This window comes from Leuresthes tenuis, unplaced genomic scaffold, assembly GCF_036924035.1.
Source record: "Leuresthes tenuis unplaced genomic scaffold, fLeuTen1.0.hap1 SCAF_18, whole genome shotgun sequence".
NCBI classification, from domain to species: Eukaryota; Metazoa; Chordata; class Actinopteri; order Atheriniformes; family Atherinopsidae; genus Leuresthes; species Leuresthes tenuis.
In genome coordinates this window covers 10,896,227-10,913,635 of record NW_027325372.1, presented here as the reverse complement: position 1 = coordinate 10,913,635, position 17,409 = coordinate 10,896,227, and the positions used below count along the sequence as shown (strand labels likewise).

The window sequence follows — 17,409 nt, the reverse complement described above, 5'->3', positions numbered from 1 at the left end:
GTGAAAAGCTCAGAAATGTGACCCTGAATTGGTTTATGCAGGTAGAGAAAATGGTTGGATGGATTAATTGGATAAAAACACTAATTCTTAAAGTTCTAGTCCCAGTTCTACGTGAATGCACAAATATTAGCAACAACTATAGTTCCCTTTGGACAAAACTTTTAAGTTTCCTACTACATTTGTTGATGTCAACATCAGATTTCTCCTGAAACACATTGGTGATCATTTCAAACATAGCGTCAGGATTCATGGTTGTAGCAAGGAAGGAACAAAAACCGAACAAAGAAGAAGCAACTGACACAAACAGTGACAAAGAACAAGAATACAACAACATCTAACACTTTGAACGGAAAACTAAAACAGAGTATCAGAACTTAACCAGGAACTGTACCAAAACACAAAAAGCTCATGGATTATGACACATAGCCAGATAAAAATCCAACTAAATAAAAATATGTGCTGGTCATAAAATATTTCATTTTTTTCCCTCTATGGCACCATATTAAAACATTTGTAAAATGTTGATATGGCGCAGGAATACTTCATATTAGAGAATGGTAAGACTTTTCAGACTGGTGTGAAATGCACAGTTTTGATCTCTGTAGATACCCAAAGAACCAAAATCATCAATACCATATGCTGTTTTTAGTTGTTCAACTTGCTGAGGAGCAATTTTTGTCACTCCCTGCTATGCTGACCTTGGTGTTCTCTGAAGGGAGCGAAGAAGTCCGAGCTGAGACAAAAAAGAAAATCCACTTTGTGCATAGTTTGATTAGAATCCACATGGAAGTTTAACTTTTTCACAGCAAAATCATCCTTCTGTGGTGAAGATGAGGATGTAGAATGATGAAATGGGGCAGATGAATTGAAATGTGCAGTGATTCTAATTCTAAGATCCATTATGTCTTTTCCAATCAGTCCATTACTCTTGACAAGTCTTTCTCTTATTCTGGAAGGTTCCCTTTCTGTTCAGCAGAGGGGGTGACCTGTTGAAACAGACAGGTGTGTGTTGGCTGCAGAGAGGGGCGTGCTGGTGAGGGTGAATGTAGCCACACTCTGAACTATCGCCAGCGCCGTACCTGAACATTTCTTCATTGAATTCCTCTCCCCTTCTCCACCACTTGTAATCCCCACCTCCTCATCCTCCTCCCTCCCTTCTCTCCTCCTCATCTTCCACATCCTCTTGAAGCTGTCTGTCACAAAGCAGTACACCACAGGATCAAGGCAGCTGTTCAGGCTGCTCAAGCTCACAGTAATGTGATAGGCAAGCACATGCCCCGCCCCCTGTCCCCGCTCATCGCCTCCTGCTTTGAAGTAAACCAGCACCTGACGGAGGTGGAAAGGTGTGAAGCAAACAGTGAAGACCACCAGGACGGTGGCCAAAAGCCTGATGGCCCGAGTCCTCCTTGCTCTGCTTTGGTGGGGCAACAGGCCGTGGCCGGAGGAGAGGAAACAGGTGAGGCGGAGAGTGAAGCCCACCACGGCGAGCAAGGGGAGAAGGAATTCCAAAACGGTGAGGTAGAAGTGGGCAGGGAGGATCACACAGGAAGAGCTGAAATTCAATGCTGTGGTCTGGAGAAAAGAGGAGAGAGATTCAGTCATGATAATACATCTGGCTCGGTTTGTGGTTCAGCTATTTTGCTCCCAGTTCAGCACCAGCCATTCCCAGCTGCATCACCTGATATTTCTGCTCTCTGCTCACTAGTTCTTCCATATGAAACTGAGTTTAAGTTTGGTTTGGGAACTACTATTTTTGTTTTTAGTTGCTTTATAGTTGCTGTTTGATTCATATTAGGTACCAAAACTTCTTGGTTGCCTTCCATTGCTTTCTGTGTTTACAGACTGTTTGTTTAACAAAACTGCTTGATTAGGTTTATGAAAAGATCCTGACCTGCGTTACAATAGTTATTTTAGAGACTGTCATTGTAACATTGATTAGGTTGTTATTTTACATAGATTTTTTTTTATTCAACAAAAATCATTTCCCATTTTGGGATCGATAAAGTATCATTCAGTTTAATTCAATAAAAATGGGTCTCTTTATTCCCCTCAAATGATTAAAAAAAACCATCCCGTTCCTGATGAAGTTTAACTATATGTGCTTTTCAAGCCTGGAAGAAGAAAAATACGACACTCACGCTGATCACCTGGTCTGTCACATACTGATACTGGGTTGAACTACAGAGATATAATGTAGATTTTCAGAGAGATCAATATGTCTGGATGAAATTTAGGCTTAGCCTACTGGTTTAAATAACAAAAAGGACTAATCTTAAATACACTCTCCAACTCTGCCAAAAGAAGAGCATTCTATATTACAGAGATGACACTTTAAAGGGCCGCTGTGTAGGGTGCAGTGACATCTGGTGGCTCTAACTGATAATGCCACCACCACCCTCACTGAAACTGCAGTGGCCCCCAAAACAGCAAAAAGCTCACGTTAGCTCTCTAGTGCAACTTTCACCTTTTATTGACATGATGACACTTACATCTTCAGTTATAGTGCAGCAGCCTCTTGATATTAATCACTTTTTAAAATGCTTTTTCCTCAGTTTAAATTATTGATATGATATTATGATGTTATGACATACAATCTATGCTGATTGTGTTGAGTATGAAGTGTGGATCTTCACCTGAAAAGAGTAGGTGACCACAACAGCAACGAACCACACAATGGCACTGACACACCTGGCTGCTCCTTTAGTCCTCCATCGATGCAGAGTGCTGGTTGCCTGAACGACAGCGAGGTACCGATCCACACAGATGCTGAGAGGAAGAGAGGGAAAGTGTTTATAACGTTACATGGCGATGGAGTTAATATATAACAGTGTTGAATGAGATTTCCCCACCTGGTCAGAAACAGGATGCTACAGTACATGTTGACAAAGTAGCTGAAGGTGTGGACGTAGGAGCACGCCACGCAGCTGCCTCCGCTGTGGTACAGGGCGATGCGGGCAGGCAGCGACAGCGCCACCAGCAGGTCAGCTACAGCCAAGTTTATGGTGTAAACCACAGAGGCTGAAGAGTGAGTGGAGGCCCCGCAGAAAACATAAAGAGCCAGACTGTTGAGGACCACACCAACCACCAACATCAGACTGTTACACACCTGCAGTGGAGAGAAATTCACGAGTCAAACTCACAAGTATTTGACAGTTGTGGCTCCTTTCTGTTTGTCCCACACAGGTTTATCAATTAAACCTGTGTGTTGTTTAACTTCAACTTCAACTGTGCTATGATATTCTATCTTACCATCAGAGAGACCCAGACAGCGTAGAAGTCTTGGTACAGCTGCATATCCAGATGGGCTAACCTGTGCAGGTGTGGTGCCCCCCACTGCTGATTCCAGGTGCTGCAGTTGGTCCGGTATGAACTGAAAAGTGGCAGGTGGGGCACAGCAGTGGAGGTGGAGCTGATGTTGGTGAGAAGGTGCTCCATTGATTGTACAAAAAAAAAAACGAATGACGGATTGGCCTCTGAGCGACAGGGGAGAGGAAGGGTTGGGAAAAGTAGAAACGCCATTAGTTTCAGGATGAATAATGTTAAAATATTATGCCTTCCCTTACTTCCCTAAGTCTCTCTTACAGATGCAGATTTAAAATACATGTACTCATTCATTCAGGCTACTTCAACATACATATAAAACAAGTCATATTCATTTTATGTTACATTTCAATGCAAAATTGGTAACGAAGTCTGAGTGATAGTTTTGCCCATATTCGCTAAGCCAATATTTGATTTTAAAGCCTCATCGGCAGAGGCAGACGATGCTCTGACATCAGCATTTCCTGTTGTATTCTTCAAGCTATAGAAGATAATAAAAAGTGGTCTGCCAAAAAGAAAAACGAAAAATATTAGCAGAATAATTACAGATAATTCAGAGCAGAGGTCACAGAGGTCATGACAATATGCAATTTCACAAACACTTAAGTTAAGGGACAAGCAAGAGAAGACATAAAAGGAGCCAAGCTTAGTAACAAGAATGTCACATGAGCAGGTGCATGGCAGGACCACTGATTTAAGGATCTGAATTAGATGAGCCAGGCCTTGTCAAAAAGGACAGCTTTTGTCCAGTCTTAAAGCAGAGACTCTGCCTCCTGAACCAAAAGTGGTAGCTGATTCTACAGGAGGGAATGGATTTTGTAGGGTTGAGATTTTTTAACCTTGAAAATTAAGACTAAGAGTTGCTTTCACTGACCACATTAGATTCTGACTAAAATGCCAATTATTATCATACATCCATCCATTTCAGAAACTCTGGATACGAAACAGGAACCTACTTGTTGTGAGACGACAGTGCCAACCACCACACTGCCCTGCAATCTCAAATTCTGACTAAATCCTCACCTATTCAGCTGCGCCTTTACTATTTTTGTTCTAAAATTCCCCGTAACATTAAGGCGTCTGTTGTATGCACTCCGGGTAGGAATTCAAACTCATTACATGAACTCTCACCAGATGCTTAAACCTTTTTCTCCGCAATAAACAGACTCAAACCTTTTCTGTTTACAGTGGAAGAGTGTTCTCCAGTTGTCTTAGTGTGCAGACAAACATGAGCACTAAAAACTAGAAGACACAGCAGTAACCTCTGCAGATGAAGTGGTCAACATCAGCAGAAGTTAATCCAGACAGACTGTAGAAATCCTCATCATATAAACAATGTCTCCTCATACTGTAGAGATGCCTGAATCCATCTTCATATACTCCCTGAAAGGATGTGACACTTTCAACAAAGTGAAGTACATGGCCTGGTGTGTTACTTTAAACAGAGAGTAACGCATTAACATGAGCCATGTCGGTGCTGCTGTCTAACACACCGCTGGCTTGTGTTGACTTGAACACAAAATATACGTCTGTCTTCTGCTTAAATTTGTCGAATGTGACACATCCTGTTTGAAGAAGAGGAAGCTTTACAACCCCAACATGCAGACTTGGATTTCTCTCAGGATACTTTGCATTAGAATAATGTGCCGACCCAAAAATAGACCAGATAAAAAAGCACTTTTAAATGGCCTCTGGGTATAAGGACAGGCTGTAATTTTACTCTGAAAATAAGTGATTTTACTCTGAAAAAGGCAGTTTCTTTCATTTAAAAACTGTGTACTCTATTAATCATATTTTGAGAGTTGCAGATGAAGATAGTCTCAATATTCATTTCAGAAAAAAAGTAGCATGAATTCATATACTGTTAAATTTGTACTTTTATTTGGTCATTCCAAGGATTCCCATCAACATTTAAGTGAGGGAAAATATATATGAAAGTATGTATTTCATAAAATTTCAACAAGCTTGAATTTTAAACGAAACTTTTTTAAGTTCCAAAGCAGGAATGAGAAAGTTGCTACTCTCTAGGAAACTTAAATGAATAAAAACATGGTGAATTCTGCCAGAATTACATCTTATCATTGGTACTACTTTTGGCCGAACTTGTCTTTTCCACATAAATGCTAGAGATGAATAAGTTATCTGTTAACATGTGCTGTAGAGGAAGGTCTTTCCACTCTTCATCATCATAAGACAGTTGGATAAAACATGGAACAGAGCCTGGATTAAAAGGCAGAGAAAAGCCTGCAAGCAGCTGTCATTTATGGATCTCTTCTTCTTCTTATTTCCTAGATTTACACTTACTGTGACAGGGGAAGATTAGGTTATATACAATTTCAGTTTGAACTAATCATTTATTAGTACACGTGACGATTAAGTAAAGTGTTCTTAGTTTAATCTTATATGAATGAAAGCTTCTGTTTTTACACTATGCCCGATCAATAATCAATAAGAGGGTCAGTGGTTCGACCGCCGGCTCTCTTGACCACATGTTGAAGTATCCTTGAGCAAGATACTGTTGCCTACCGATGTGTGTGTGACTGCATGATAGAGAAAAAGCACTGTGTAGCCTGTAAAACTGTATAAAAGCAAAAGTTGTATAGACCAAGATGTGCAGTATGAGTATGTGTGTAAATGGGGGAGCTTTGAGTGGTCAACTAGGCTAGAAAAGCACTGTATAAGTACAGTCCATTTACCATTTCAGACTATAGAAAAGGAAAGTATGCATAGAGCATAAGTAAGTAATTTAGTAACGTAAATACTATTTACAGAAACTTGTGAAGATGGAATTCAGCAATTTGAAACAGTGAGACACATAAAGTAAGGAGGGGTTTCTGCAGTCTCCTGTGTTCGTTTGATAAAATTAACTAAACACCACAAAAACGAGAACAAAACAAAGAAGATAAGACCAAACAATGACCACTGAAGTGAAGACGTACCTGGTGAAGACAGCAACAGTGTTAAAAGTCCTTGTACTGCAGACACAGCCTTTATGATCTCGTCAAAAGTATCGAAGATGCATTAACTCTCCCACTTTTATCTCCTCTTCCTTGAGTTCGGTCCTTTCTATAGTTTGATGGTAAGAGACAGTGAGAAGAGAGTGAAGGCATAAACTTCTGGGCGGGGGATTTCTCCAACAGTGACCTCCTCTCACGTCTTCCATGCGGTATCATCTTCTTCACCGTATTTTCTCCTTGTCTGCACGAATCATCTCTGCACCTTCTGGTCTGCTTAGCAGCTTATCTTTCCATCTCAGTGTCTTCATCCTGCTTTGTTCCAAGCTCCTTTTCTCTCTCAACCCCCTCTGAATATCAAGAATGTAAGTTTGGAGAGAAGGAAGGAGAGAGTGACACACGGTCAAGTTAAAAGCAGACTTTATTTAGTTAAAGCAGGAAAGTGTTCAAAAAGTTGAAAGCTCTCAAATGAGAGCTGATTAGGTGACAAAGAGCAGATGAGCTAAGAACCATTTCAATTTAGGGCGGATTTATATTGTCTTGTCATGAAATTGTAAATTATTACATTGGCCTTGTTAGAAGATACGTTCCATGAGCCTCCATATTTGTTTGTCTATTAGTGTAATCTTACTAACACTTCTGCACTTACTTTGAAGTCCTACTCATGCTAGACTTGTACTCTGTCATTTAAATACATTTAAACAGATTTATCTCTAAAACACAAACCAAGGTTTCTTATTGCACTGAAGCCTGATTGTTGATCCTCACTTGTTTATTTGAATAAAAGCATCCGGTAAATGACTAAATGAAATGTGGTTTGCCTAAAGAATCCCATACATAAAAACATATGAATGAATGAGAAAGAAAATAGCATCACAGGTGTTTTATGGTCAAACTTAGATGTAACTGATATTTCTATAAATCTGGATATGAATTCTTTCTGTGTTTCTGGACTTAAATTGTTTTGCACTGTTGCTGTTGTGCTCTGTGAAATGATGCCGGGTTTTTTTTGTTTGTTCTTTTATTTTTTTTAGATGTTCTGCTGTGTGTTTTGCATGTCAGTGTCAACATCTTGTCCAAGTGAGAAAAGGAGACGGACTGTAACGGATTGACTGTTTATTTCAAGAGGGATTAGAAGCTGTCTCTGGGGTGGTCTCACACTGTAAAAGTCCCGAGGGGAAAACTATGCACTGTGTTTGTGTCTGTGTAAATATCTGATCCAATTAGAAATGAGAGACATGAAATAATACCATAAAACAAAAAGGAATAAATTGTTTCAGTTGATGATGCTGTCAGCTTGTCAACTGGTGACACAAAAACAATAAGAAGAAGGAGGAAGGACAGACGCTCATATTCATGGAGATAATTGTTTTTCTTCTTCTACATTAATTTTAACTTTGAATGCACTATTTGGAAAGAAGCAACACTTCATAAAACTCTAAAAGACAAAGAGCTTTAAGATATGTCCACATGTGTGTGTATAATCCAGGACACACTGCCAAACAAACCGCTGCAGTAAACCTGACCTGAATACTGACAAATTAATTCAGCTTCAACTCTTATGGCACTAACAGGGGGCTTTTGATTTATGTTGGGCCGTCGGTGATGTCATGTGCCTAGTGCCTGGCTAATGTTTGATTAAGTGTTTCTCGGCTTGTTCAAATATTTGAGGATTTTGGCAGATGTTTAAAGTACTGGAGACAGAGAGGAAGGATGTCCTACTTGGCACACTAGTGGGATTTAGAGTGTGAAAGGTGTACTGAAATATAGCTGTACACAGGAAATCTATTTGTAGCGACAATTGTAGCGACAGTGTCTTTAGGATTTGATGGGGCATTGAACAGTTTCTAACTGGAAGTAAGAAGTTTTACTGGCACAGACAAAGAGCAATTTGTGTGCATTTGTTGTGCAGTTTCTCTGACTTTGAAAGTGGTTTCTCAAGTGTGACAACATGACTTGATCACAAGAGCTTAAGTTACAGGTAAATAAAAATTTCAGATAGCAGTTTGTTCTCTTTTCAGACCTGTCAGGTCAGTTTAGTCCTCTATCAGATGGGGGTCCCTTTTCCAACTTTTTTTTCCCGAAAATTGCCCTAAGTAAACATTGAAACAATACACATTAAGGAGTCAGTCTCCACCCTCAGAACTGGAGGTTTCAGTGGGGATGGGTGATGTGAGGATATTGTTTCATGAATAGTAAAGCAAAAAAAAAGTGAGCCAACCAACACGAAAGAGACAGCGTGTGCACGTCGACACATACAACCGGAAAAAGTTTCCCCACCTGGGAACCCCACCAAAAGTCGTATTTTGTGTAAATTAGAATGTGTTGCAGCGCAGAGTAAATGACGTAAACTTTTCTTGTGATTTATGAGAGTTCTGTGAGGTCTATAGTTGAATTACTTCTTAAATTAATTAAATGTGAACCTTATTAATTCCTAACTACTCATTATGTTTTTATTATACTCGTTTGACTTTCTGTTACCATAACGACTGGGCTGTGTTAACATTTAAGAACCGGTCGAAACAGAACCTGAAAAATTCCGTTCCTAAGCAACGTCAAAAAAAAAACAGAGAGGGAGAGACAAGCTAAAGGCTGCTCTTTCATTCTCAGCTCTTCTGGGAGGGGTGTGTTTGTATATGGCAATACCAACACAAATAACATTTTTGTTAAATGGACATAATTTAATCTCTTGTGGCGGAACGGCTTATTTCTCATCAAACAGAAGGATGGCGTTGGGGACCGGAAACAAAGTCTGTAAACAAACGCGTCGCTCGTTGACTACAGTATGTGCGCAAGCACTGTGTATTGAGGCCAAAGATGTTTAAGAACACATTCCAAAGCGGATTTTTGTCTATTTTATATAGCATTGGCAGTAAACCACTTCAGATATGGGACAAGAAGGTAGGCAACAACAGATGGTTTATGCTGTGAGCTTTGTACAAATTAGCATACTCTGCTAGTTATGCTAAAGCTAGCAAGCGTCATGTGTGATTTTCTTTAGAACTTTCACCTTTGTGCAAACAGTTCACGGAAGTTATACTTGCTACCTAAAATATTTGAAATAGCCAAACTCTGCTGTTTTGGGCTAATCTGCTTCAGCGATAGAAAAGCTTGTTCATAAAAGTTACGCGAAGGCTCCAATATAGATGTTTGCAGTTGACGACCCTCTGCTGGTGTGTGGATACTATTCACACTGTACCACAGTAGTGATTCAGAGCACCTATACTGATCTGTAATGAGATGTAGAAACTTTTTTATATAAAATCGGGAAACTCAAATCACCTTAAGGCTGCTACATCTATTTAAGCTAAGTTATCACCTCAAAAAGTCTCCTCGTTGTAAGCAATGGCATGAAACTAATAGGTCTGGACAGAGTAAGGATTGTATGGGCTGAAATTATGTTGAACCATCAATTTAAAAATTAACTAATATGATTACTATTAACACATTAGATTATTGTAAGTGACCAAGATAAGAGCTGGACAGGACCTTGTGAGTAAATTATTAGATTTGAAAAAAAAACAAAAACACTACATTTCCGCACTTGTTGAAATTGTGAAAAAATTATGTATCAACGGCTGCAACAGAAAACTGTGACTCACTTGAATTAATTCTTCCATACCTTTTACTCTCACACTTCTTTGAGTCAGCCAATTTATGTCACGGTGACACTGTTTCTAAATTACCTGAATTTCAGGAAACGCCTTGTTCTTTCCTCAGCTTCATTACTTATCACAAATTTTGACTCATGGGGCTCCATAATTACAGCATTGCACCATTTACTGTATCCTTAGATCTTGCAAGGCACAGTTCAATTTCTTCATGTGAAGCCAGAAAAAAAAAAAAAAAACTCTTTGTTCACAGGTAAGAAACGGTCACATCAAGAGAGTCCCGGATAATGACATACATTCAAATGTGTTGGAAATCGAGGGAGCAAATGTCAGGTGAGTTTGTGTGTTAATGGATTCATAAGCTCAGCTTCCTTTGTTCAAGCACAAGTCTGAGGTGGGATCTTGTATGTTGATCATGAGATTGATCTGTTTGTATGTGTAATACTGCTCTGTTATCTTACCATCCATCTGCTTTTGTTTGGTTTGTTGTACACTTTGTTTTAAATGTATGTTTATGTGTAAGCCTAAGCCATGTTTTGGATATTTGTATATCTACTTGTTGTGCCTGTACTTCTTCTTCTTCTTCTACTTCTTTTTTTCTTTTCTTTAGAGCTTAATCAATAAGTTAGAGTCTCATCCAGCCTCTCCTTTTACCAACTCTCCCCTCCTCCCTGCAGCACCACCTATATAACATGCCCCGCAGACCCCAAGAAGACGCTCGGCATCAAACTTCCTTTTTTGGTCATGATCATAAAAAATCTCAAGAAGTATTTCACCTTTGAAGTCCAGGTACAGATTCAGACTGCCTTCATGTTTTACAGTAAATTTTGGGATCCATGGTCACACATGCTCTGTCTGTGTCTCCACATTTCTTTCTCATCTCTCAGGTGCTGGATGATAAAAATGTTCGAAGGAGGTTTCGAGCCAGTAACTATCAGAGCACAACGCGAGTGAAGCCGTTCATCTGCACCATGCCAATGAGGCTGGATGACGGCTGGAACCAGATTCAGTTCAACCTGTCAGACTTCACCAGGAGGGCCTATGGAACCAATTATACTGAGACTCTGCGTGTACAGGTCAGCACACAGACAGACAGTCGAGAATCCAGTTGTCTCCAGATGCTTGTTGCTCTACAATTTAACAATCCCGGTAATTGCTTTTCTTTCACTGACGTCTGACCTGTTTTGCTTTCAGATCCATGCAAACTGTCGCATTAGGAGGGTGTATTTCTCAGATCGACTGTACTCTGAAGATGAGCTTCCAGCAGAGTTTAAACTCTACTTGCCTGTCCAGAATCAGAAGGCCAAGGTGAGTGCGCACCTCCACATGCTTACATTTACTCAAATAGCACACACAGACCTGTGTCTGGTCAGGAAGAAGCCTATTTTCAGTCCCATTTCACTCGCTGAAGTAACTCAAAGACTTTAAACTGTTGGTTAATTTTTTTATACAAAATATCATTCAGGCCTTTGTCATACACTACAGTCCCAAATTCACGATGGGGGTGGAGAATCAGCTGATGATCTTGGTGTGAAAAAGGAAAACACCTCCATAGTGAAACACTTGCGCCCTTTATAATGTTTCTACAATGCAAAGATAGAAACGCCATTCATGCCATGTCTTGCTATTGTGTCCAACAAACGGTAAACACCAAGCACTAACAAGTGTGATGCTTGAACAATGCGACAGATGCGCTGATGAAATTGCAGAGTTTCAAAGACAAAAATCCAGCTACTAACATAATTCAAGCGTAGCTGCCATTCACTGCATTCTTGGCAAACGTTTGAGAATTCACAGTTCAAGTGAATCCGACTGTAGGACATGACACGTGTCACTAATTGGAAGCGACACTGTTTGTTGAGAGGCAACTCAGTATATCAGTATTTATCCCATCTTATAGAGAAGTTCTTTGGTAATAAATTGATACTTTAGAATGTAGAAATACCAAGACGCTGTTTTATTTTGAAGGAATTAATTAATTTTAAGTGATTAATTCACAACATCTACAGTTTTCGAAAATATCAGTTTTCAGTTGCTTTTCAACCACACACTCACTGAAACATTTTTCCTTTGAATAAAAGAGAAGTTTTCTTTTCTGTTCCTTTGTAAATCGTCTATTTGATGCTAAATCACTTATTTATTTATCAGTAATGTTGTCTAGATGGAAAAAATATGGAAGTGTTTCGGTAAAGTGCGGTACGCTGCGCTCCTAAAGCCCTCAGTGTGAAGCCCTGAATTGTTTGTGTACTTGTTCAAGTAGCTGTAGACGGTTATGGGGCTTCTCTCCTATTACAGCAGGGATATTTTAAAGTGTGTTTATCATTTCTCTGTTTGTTTCTTGCAGCAGTAGAGCCTCTGGACCTGCACTATTCCTGAGATGTGATGTGGAGTTTAGCTGTAAGATTTAATTTGTGTCGCTGTAACTAAACGTTAGAATATTCTAATTGTGGAACTATGAGTTTTGATTGGTGTCTTGTGTTGCTTTCTGCACAATAAAGATTTTTTTATGGACTCTTGTGTGCTAGTAGTTTTCCTTTGATAGCGCTAATGTTAAATTTTCTTCTCAAAACCGTATATTTTTAATCACACACTAACAACACCCAAATTTGATCCAAACACAACAAACCTGACTCAAAGTCAAATCAGTCTTTCAAACACTTGCACGTATTTTCTGTCCAAACACAGTCCTGTGCTAATCTACCCTTCCTTGAGCATTTGGCCAGGTTTTTTTTGTCAAGATCTCTTCTTAAATTGTCCCTTACAGTGCACCTTAGGCAGAAATGCGTGGCACTTGTTATTCGACTTTGGTAATCATCAGCTGACATGTTACTGCGGCCAGTTTCCATGTGTCTCCCTGGTCCAGCTAATGCTCTCCCTCATCCTCTTCCTCTCCCTTGTCCAAGTCAAGGCACTTTATTTTCAAGCACATTTAAGAGTAAGCAGGGTGCTGTGGCCTTTTGGACGAGAAAGCAGGGCCTCGTTGACACACTATTTGTTTATCAAATCTTGTCAAAAATCACCCCGTTTTTGGAGTTTTTAAAGACTTGCCAAAGACCTGCTGAGGTCACCACTGAGGCAGCAGGGTAATTGGACCAAGAACAGACCCATGTGGAACTCCAAATGTGAGGGAAGTTGATGCTTATGAGAAACCACCCACCTGACAGAAACACTTCTGCCCTTTTAATATGAGCCTGACTCCACCGGATGAGACCCCTTACGCTACCTGCCTACCTGGGATCTGAGAGTAAGTCGCTTTGGATAAAAGCGTCTGCTAAATGCATGAACATAAACATGATTTAAATGACCGCAGTCTTCCGGATAGGACACGAGGATACTTTGACCCATCCTATCAAATGACGTATTGACATCGAAAAGCACTATTGGCAGCAGAATACTCTGAGTGTCATTTATAGAAGATGATTATAAACTTTGAAAAGTGCTGATGCTGTGCTATTATGTGTCCAAAAATACAGACGTATTTATTTCAGTGGCACCATTTTGTCAAGGAAGGTCTGGAGCTGGTGATGAACAACTTTGTACAGCACCTTGGAGAGAAAAGGCAGTTTAGGAATGACACGGAACATCAGGACCACAGTTCTACAAACTGAAAAAAAATCTTCCTTTAAGCGTGTGCCATTGTAGATTCAAAACGCCCATTTATGTCTCCAGACTGGATTATTAAAACGTTAAATGACTGTATTTTGTGTGAAAACAGCATTCGCGTGTCAACAGTAGGGACTTGACAGATGGAAGTCGTGCTAATCGGGCTTAGAGTTACAAGAATGTGATAACAGATGGGGCAAAATGATGCTGGGGACTATATAAAAAAAAAAGAAAAGAAGAAAAGCTGTAATTTGAGAATAACTGAAAGAGTTGAGGCTTCAGGTTTGTGTGTACCCAGTTAAAAGTTTGTTCTCTGTCCCCCTCTCACCAACTGAAGTATTTTAATGCACGGTGTACTTAATTGTTGACAAATCAAAAGTAGTGCATTGAAATGGCATAGTCATCTTATACTGCTTTATGATACCTCAGCATTTAATATTCAAGGTATCTTTGTTTTGTCTGCATTGTTTCTTTTACTATATTTAGGAGATCATAGATAATGGACATATGACAAAGTGTCACACCTCTGAAATAGTTGAGGATGTGTTAAAAGTGATATGATGTCAAAACTAAGTTAGCCTCTTCTGTATCAATTTAACCATCTATTTAAAACATCCCCACCTTGAATTGTTTATGTTTTTCTTGGTATAAAGATGTTTTTGGACTCTGGAGATGACTTGTGAAAACTGAGAACTGAACATCTTTAGGCCAAAACACACTCTCACTGGCCTCTTTGCATGACAGAGCTTTAACCTGCATTTATGTTCACAGACAACAATTTGTGGAAGTGTTCCTGAGCCCATGCAGTGGTTTCCATGACAGAATGTTTCTAATGCCGCTCTGCCCGAGGGCCCGAAGAAAACACACATCCCACACTGATTTCAGCTGATCCCTCTGTCCCACACGCAGACGTTTCCAGATTCTTGAAATCTTTTGATTGAATAGAATAGAATAGAAAAATACTTTATTCATGATGGTAACATGATTATGTAGGTACTGTAGATGATGAAATAGGCAGTCTCTCTCAATTATACATTGGGTAACATTATTCTGAAATTGGCCCACACCTTATAGACACAATTTTTTTAATTTTTTGCTGTTTAACTTTTCAGGCTTTCAGTTTCCTACATCCCTACTTTTTTTTAAACATGTTGCTGCTATCAAATTCACGATGGACTAATATTTTTCATGAAACGGTAAAATGTCTCACTTTCAACGTGTTCTATTGTGTATAAAATATTGGTTTCAAAGATATGAAAACCATTGTAATCTGTTTTTTTTACTTACGTTTTACATAATGTCTCGGCCCTTCATTTATGAAAAGAAATAATTGTGGTTTTGGCTGAAATAAGCGCATTATTAAAAGCTGTTACCATGGTGACCGGGTTGTGCCAGCATTTAAGACTCCGTGAGAACAACATTATAGGACTTAAGTTCCTACACCTGTAGATTCTCCAGGAAAGACATGTTGATTTCAATTTTTAATTTTTTTTTCAGCTGTAACAACGATTATTTAATTTACTTACTTATGTATTTATTTCTTACCACGTGGAACCATTGGCGTTTGACAGGGAAATAAAATCTGTAAACAAACACCGGTTAGCAACCATGAAGGCACATAGCAACGATATTCCTGGTCTAACTCCTGGGCACAGCCACTTTGTACTCAACAGATTTAAGATGTTTAAAAATACGTTCCAGAGCGGGTTTTTGTCTGTTTTATACAGCATAGGCAGTAAACCACTTCAAATATGGGACAAAAAGGTAAGCAGCGACTTAGAATGGATGTTATGAAGCCAGGTTCAATTAACTTATTTGCCGAATTGTACTAAAGTTTTGTTCTTGAATATTTATTTTGCATGCTATGTCAAAACTACAGACGGGTGTTGTGTCAGTTATATGTAGCGTTTAATACCCATCATTTTTGGTTGGTGGGGGTTCTGGTTTCTTACTAGTTCAGTTGTTATGTTAAAAATGAAACACAGCTTATGGCCAGAACTGATTTTGTACACAAATGTTTATTTTGACGGTGTGTCGTGGTCTCGTGGCTTTAATAAAATGAGGCAGCTGGTGTTATTTTGATGTTATTAAGTTGATTTAAATACATTTTTACATTCATCCAGTCCTCAATTCTGACTGGTTAATTGTAGCAACGCAAGTTTTGAAGGTGCTGTTGCTAAGCAACACTTAAGCAATGATGCCCATATTAGATCAGAAATTGTGATCAGCTTATGCAAAGGTATTTGGAAATACTACATTACATTTATTCTATACAAAATACAAGTCACACTCACTACACCTTTAGTTACTCAGATTTTCATGTTGTCCTCTTTTCAAACTTTATACGTTTTTGGCGACAGCCTTTATTCTTTCTCTACATGGAGCCCTGATTCTGCATGCGCCTTTTGTAGCAGGGCATTCTGTTGTTCTACCTTTCTTTTTAAGATACACAATATTTGTTCTATAAGATTCAGGACAGGCCTAATACCTGTATGCTTCAGACGATCACCATGCTGGAATATACCTTTTATGCCACGCTTCTAGGGACTGGAAGTCCTCGGTTAGGCAGTGTAGTGCTTTTGCACACATGCAACCCAATGTGATCACACTTCAAATTGTGTGTCTTACTATCAGCACTATGCATTCACTCCAGTGGTCCAGGCCAAGTTCTCAGTAAACATGCAGAAGCCTCATTTTTATATTTTTTGTAATGGAAAATATTTCATTAGCCAGCTTACATTGTCAGGAATCATTTGACATTTCAGTGATTTTGCACTGGGATGTGGATTTTGTAATATATAGAATGCTGACTTTGCACAGCATTTTACATCGTATATCTTTAGACTTCTTAGTAACTGTCTGCAGTGTGCTAGTACTAACAGCTTAATTTCTGATTTAAAACAAAAAAATATACTTATCATTTGTGTGTTCCCAGGTGAGGAATGGCCATATCAAGAAAATGACAGACAAGGACATAAACTCAACAGTGCTGGAGGTTGAGGGAGCAAACGTCAGGTGACTTCTGTTGACTGATTTATCAGCTCAGGTTCACTTAATCAAGCATTCGTCTCACTTGAATCAACTCTCCCCTCCCTGCAGCACCACCTATATAACATGCCCCACAGACCCCAAGAAGACGCTCGGCGTCAGGCTTCCTTTTTTGGCCATGATCATTAAGAACCTTAAGAAGTATTTCACGTTTGAAGTCCAGGTACACATTCACTCTTTCCTTGATGGCATCCTATAAATTCATGGTCACCAGTGTCGTCTGCCTCCACATTTCTTTCTCATCTCTCAGGTGCTGGATGATAAAAATGTTCGAAGGAGGTTTCGAGCGAGTAACTATCAGAGCACGACGCGAGTGAAGCCGTTCATCTGCACCATGCCAATGAGGCTGGATGACGGCTGGAACCAGATTCAGTTCAACCTGTCAGACTTCACCAGGAGGGCCTATGGAACCAATTATACTGAAACACTACGTGTACAGGTCAGCACACAGATGAATCAGCCGTCTTCAGATGCCATTTGCTCTGATGGGATTATACAATGTCAAATTGCTTTTCTCCTGCCATCATCTGACCTGTTTTTCTTAGATTCATGCAAACTGTCGTGTTAGGAGGGTGTATTTCACAGACAGACTCTACTCTGAGGATGAGCTCCCTGCAGAGTTTAAGCTCTACCTGCCTGTCCAGAACCAGAAGGCCAAAATCAATACAGTATGTGCAGTCTCATAACTATTCATGTTTTTGTTCAATTAGAGGTAGAAAGAGGAATATTGTTCTGTGTAATGACAGCCGCTGGTGACAGACAACTTTCACTTCTTGATATTTGTGTTTGTTTCTTGCAGCAATAGAGCCTCTCGAGCCTCACAGTGCCCCAGACGTGGAGTTTAGCTCCAACTTTGTACATACAAGAGTGGA

At 39.5% G+C, this 17,409-nt stretch overlaps 3 protein-coding genes across 4 annotated transcripts; 2 read left to right on the top strand and 1 right to left on the bottom strand.

The window, feature by feature from the left end:
• Positions 1-969: 969 nt before the first annotated feature.
• Positions 970-3,435, bottom strand: LOC140274704 (G-protein coupled receptor 20). Its single transcript, XM_072370074.1, has 4 exons — positions 3,250-3,435; positions 2,850-3,106; positions 2,634-2,766; positions 970-1,572 (listed from the first exon to the last, which is right to left on the bottom strand). The coding sequence occupies exons 1-4, from the start codon at positions 3,433-3,435 to the stop codon at positions 970-972; spliced, it is 1,179 nt and encodes a 392-aa protein (XP_072226175.1).
• A 5,560-nt stretch (positions 3,436-8,995) lies between these two features.
• LOC140274780 (cilia- and flagella-associated protein 20) lies at positions 8,996-12,397 on the top strand. Of its 2 annotated transcripts, none has more exons than XM_072370140.1 (6): positions 8,996-9,176; positions 10,140-10,219; positions 10,564-10,675; positions 10,774-10,962; positions 11,081-11,194; positions 12,234-12,397. In XM_072370140.1, exons 1-6 carry the CDS (start codon positions 9,093-9,095, stop codon positions 12,234-12,236), a joined length of 582 nt encoding a protein of 193 aa, XP_072226241.1. In that variant the 5' UTR covers positions 8,996-9,092; the 3' UTR covers positions 12,237-12,397. The 2 variants fall into 2 exon arrangements, with proteins under 2 accessions (XP_072226241.1, XP_072226240.1); XM_072370139.1 differs by having other exon boundaries at positions 9,003-9,176; positions 12,231-12,397.
• Positions 12,398-15,150: 2,753 nt separating this feature from the next.
• Positions 15,151-17,248, top strand: LOC140274991 (cilia- and flagella-associated protein 20-like). The gene is made up of 5 exons (XM_072370381.1): positions 15,151-15,253; positions 16,425-16,504; positions 16,589-16,700; positions 16,788-16,976; positions 17,083-17,248. Exons 1-5 carry the CDS (start codon positions 15,170-15,172, stop codon positions 17,221-17,223), a joined length of 606 nt encoding a protein of 201 aa, XP_072226482.1. The 5' UTR covers positions 15,151-15,169; the 3' UTR covers positions 17,224-17,248.
• Positions 17,249-17,409: the final 161 nt, after the last annotated feature.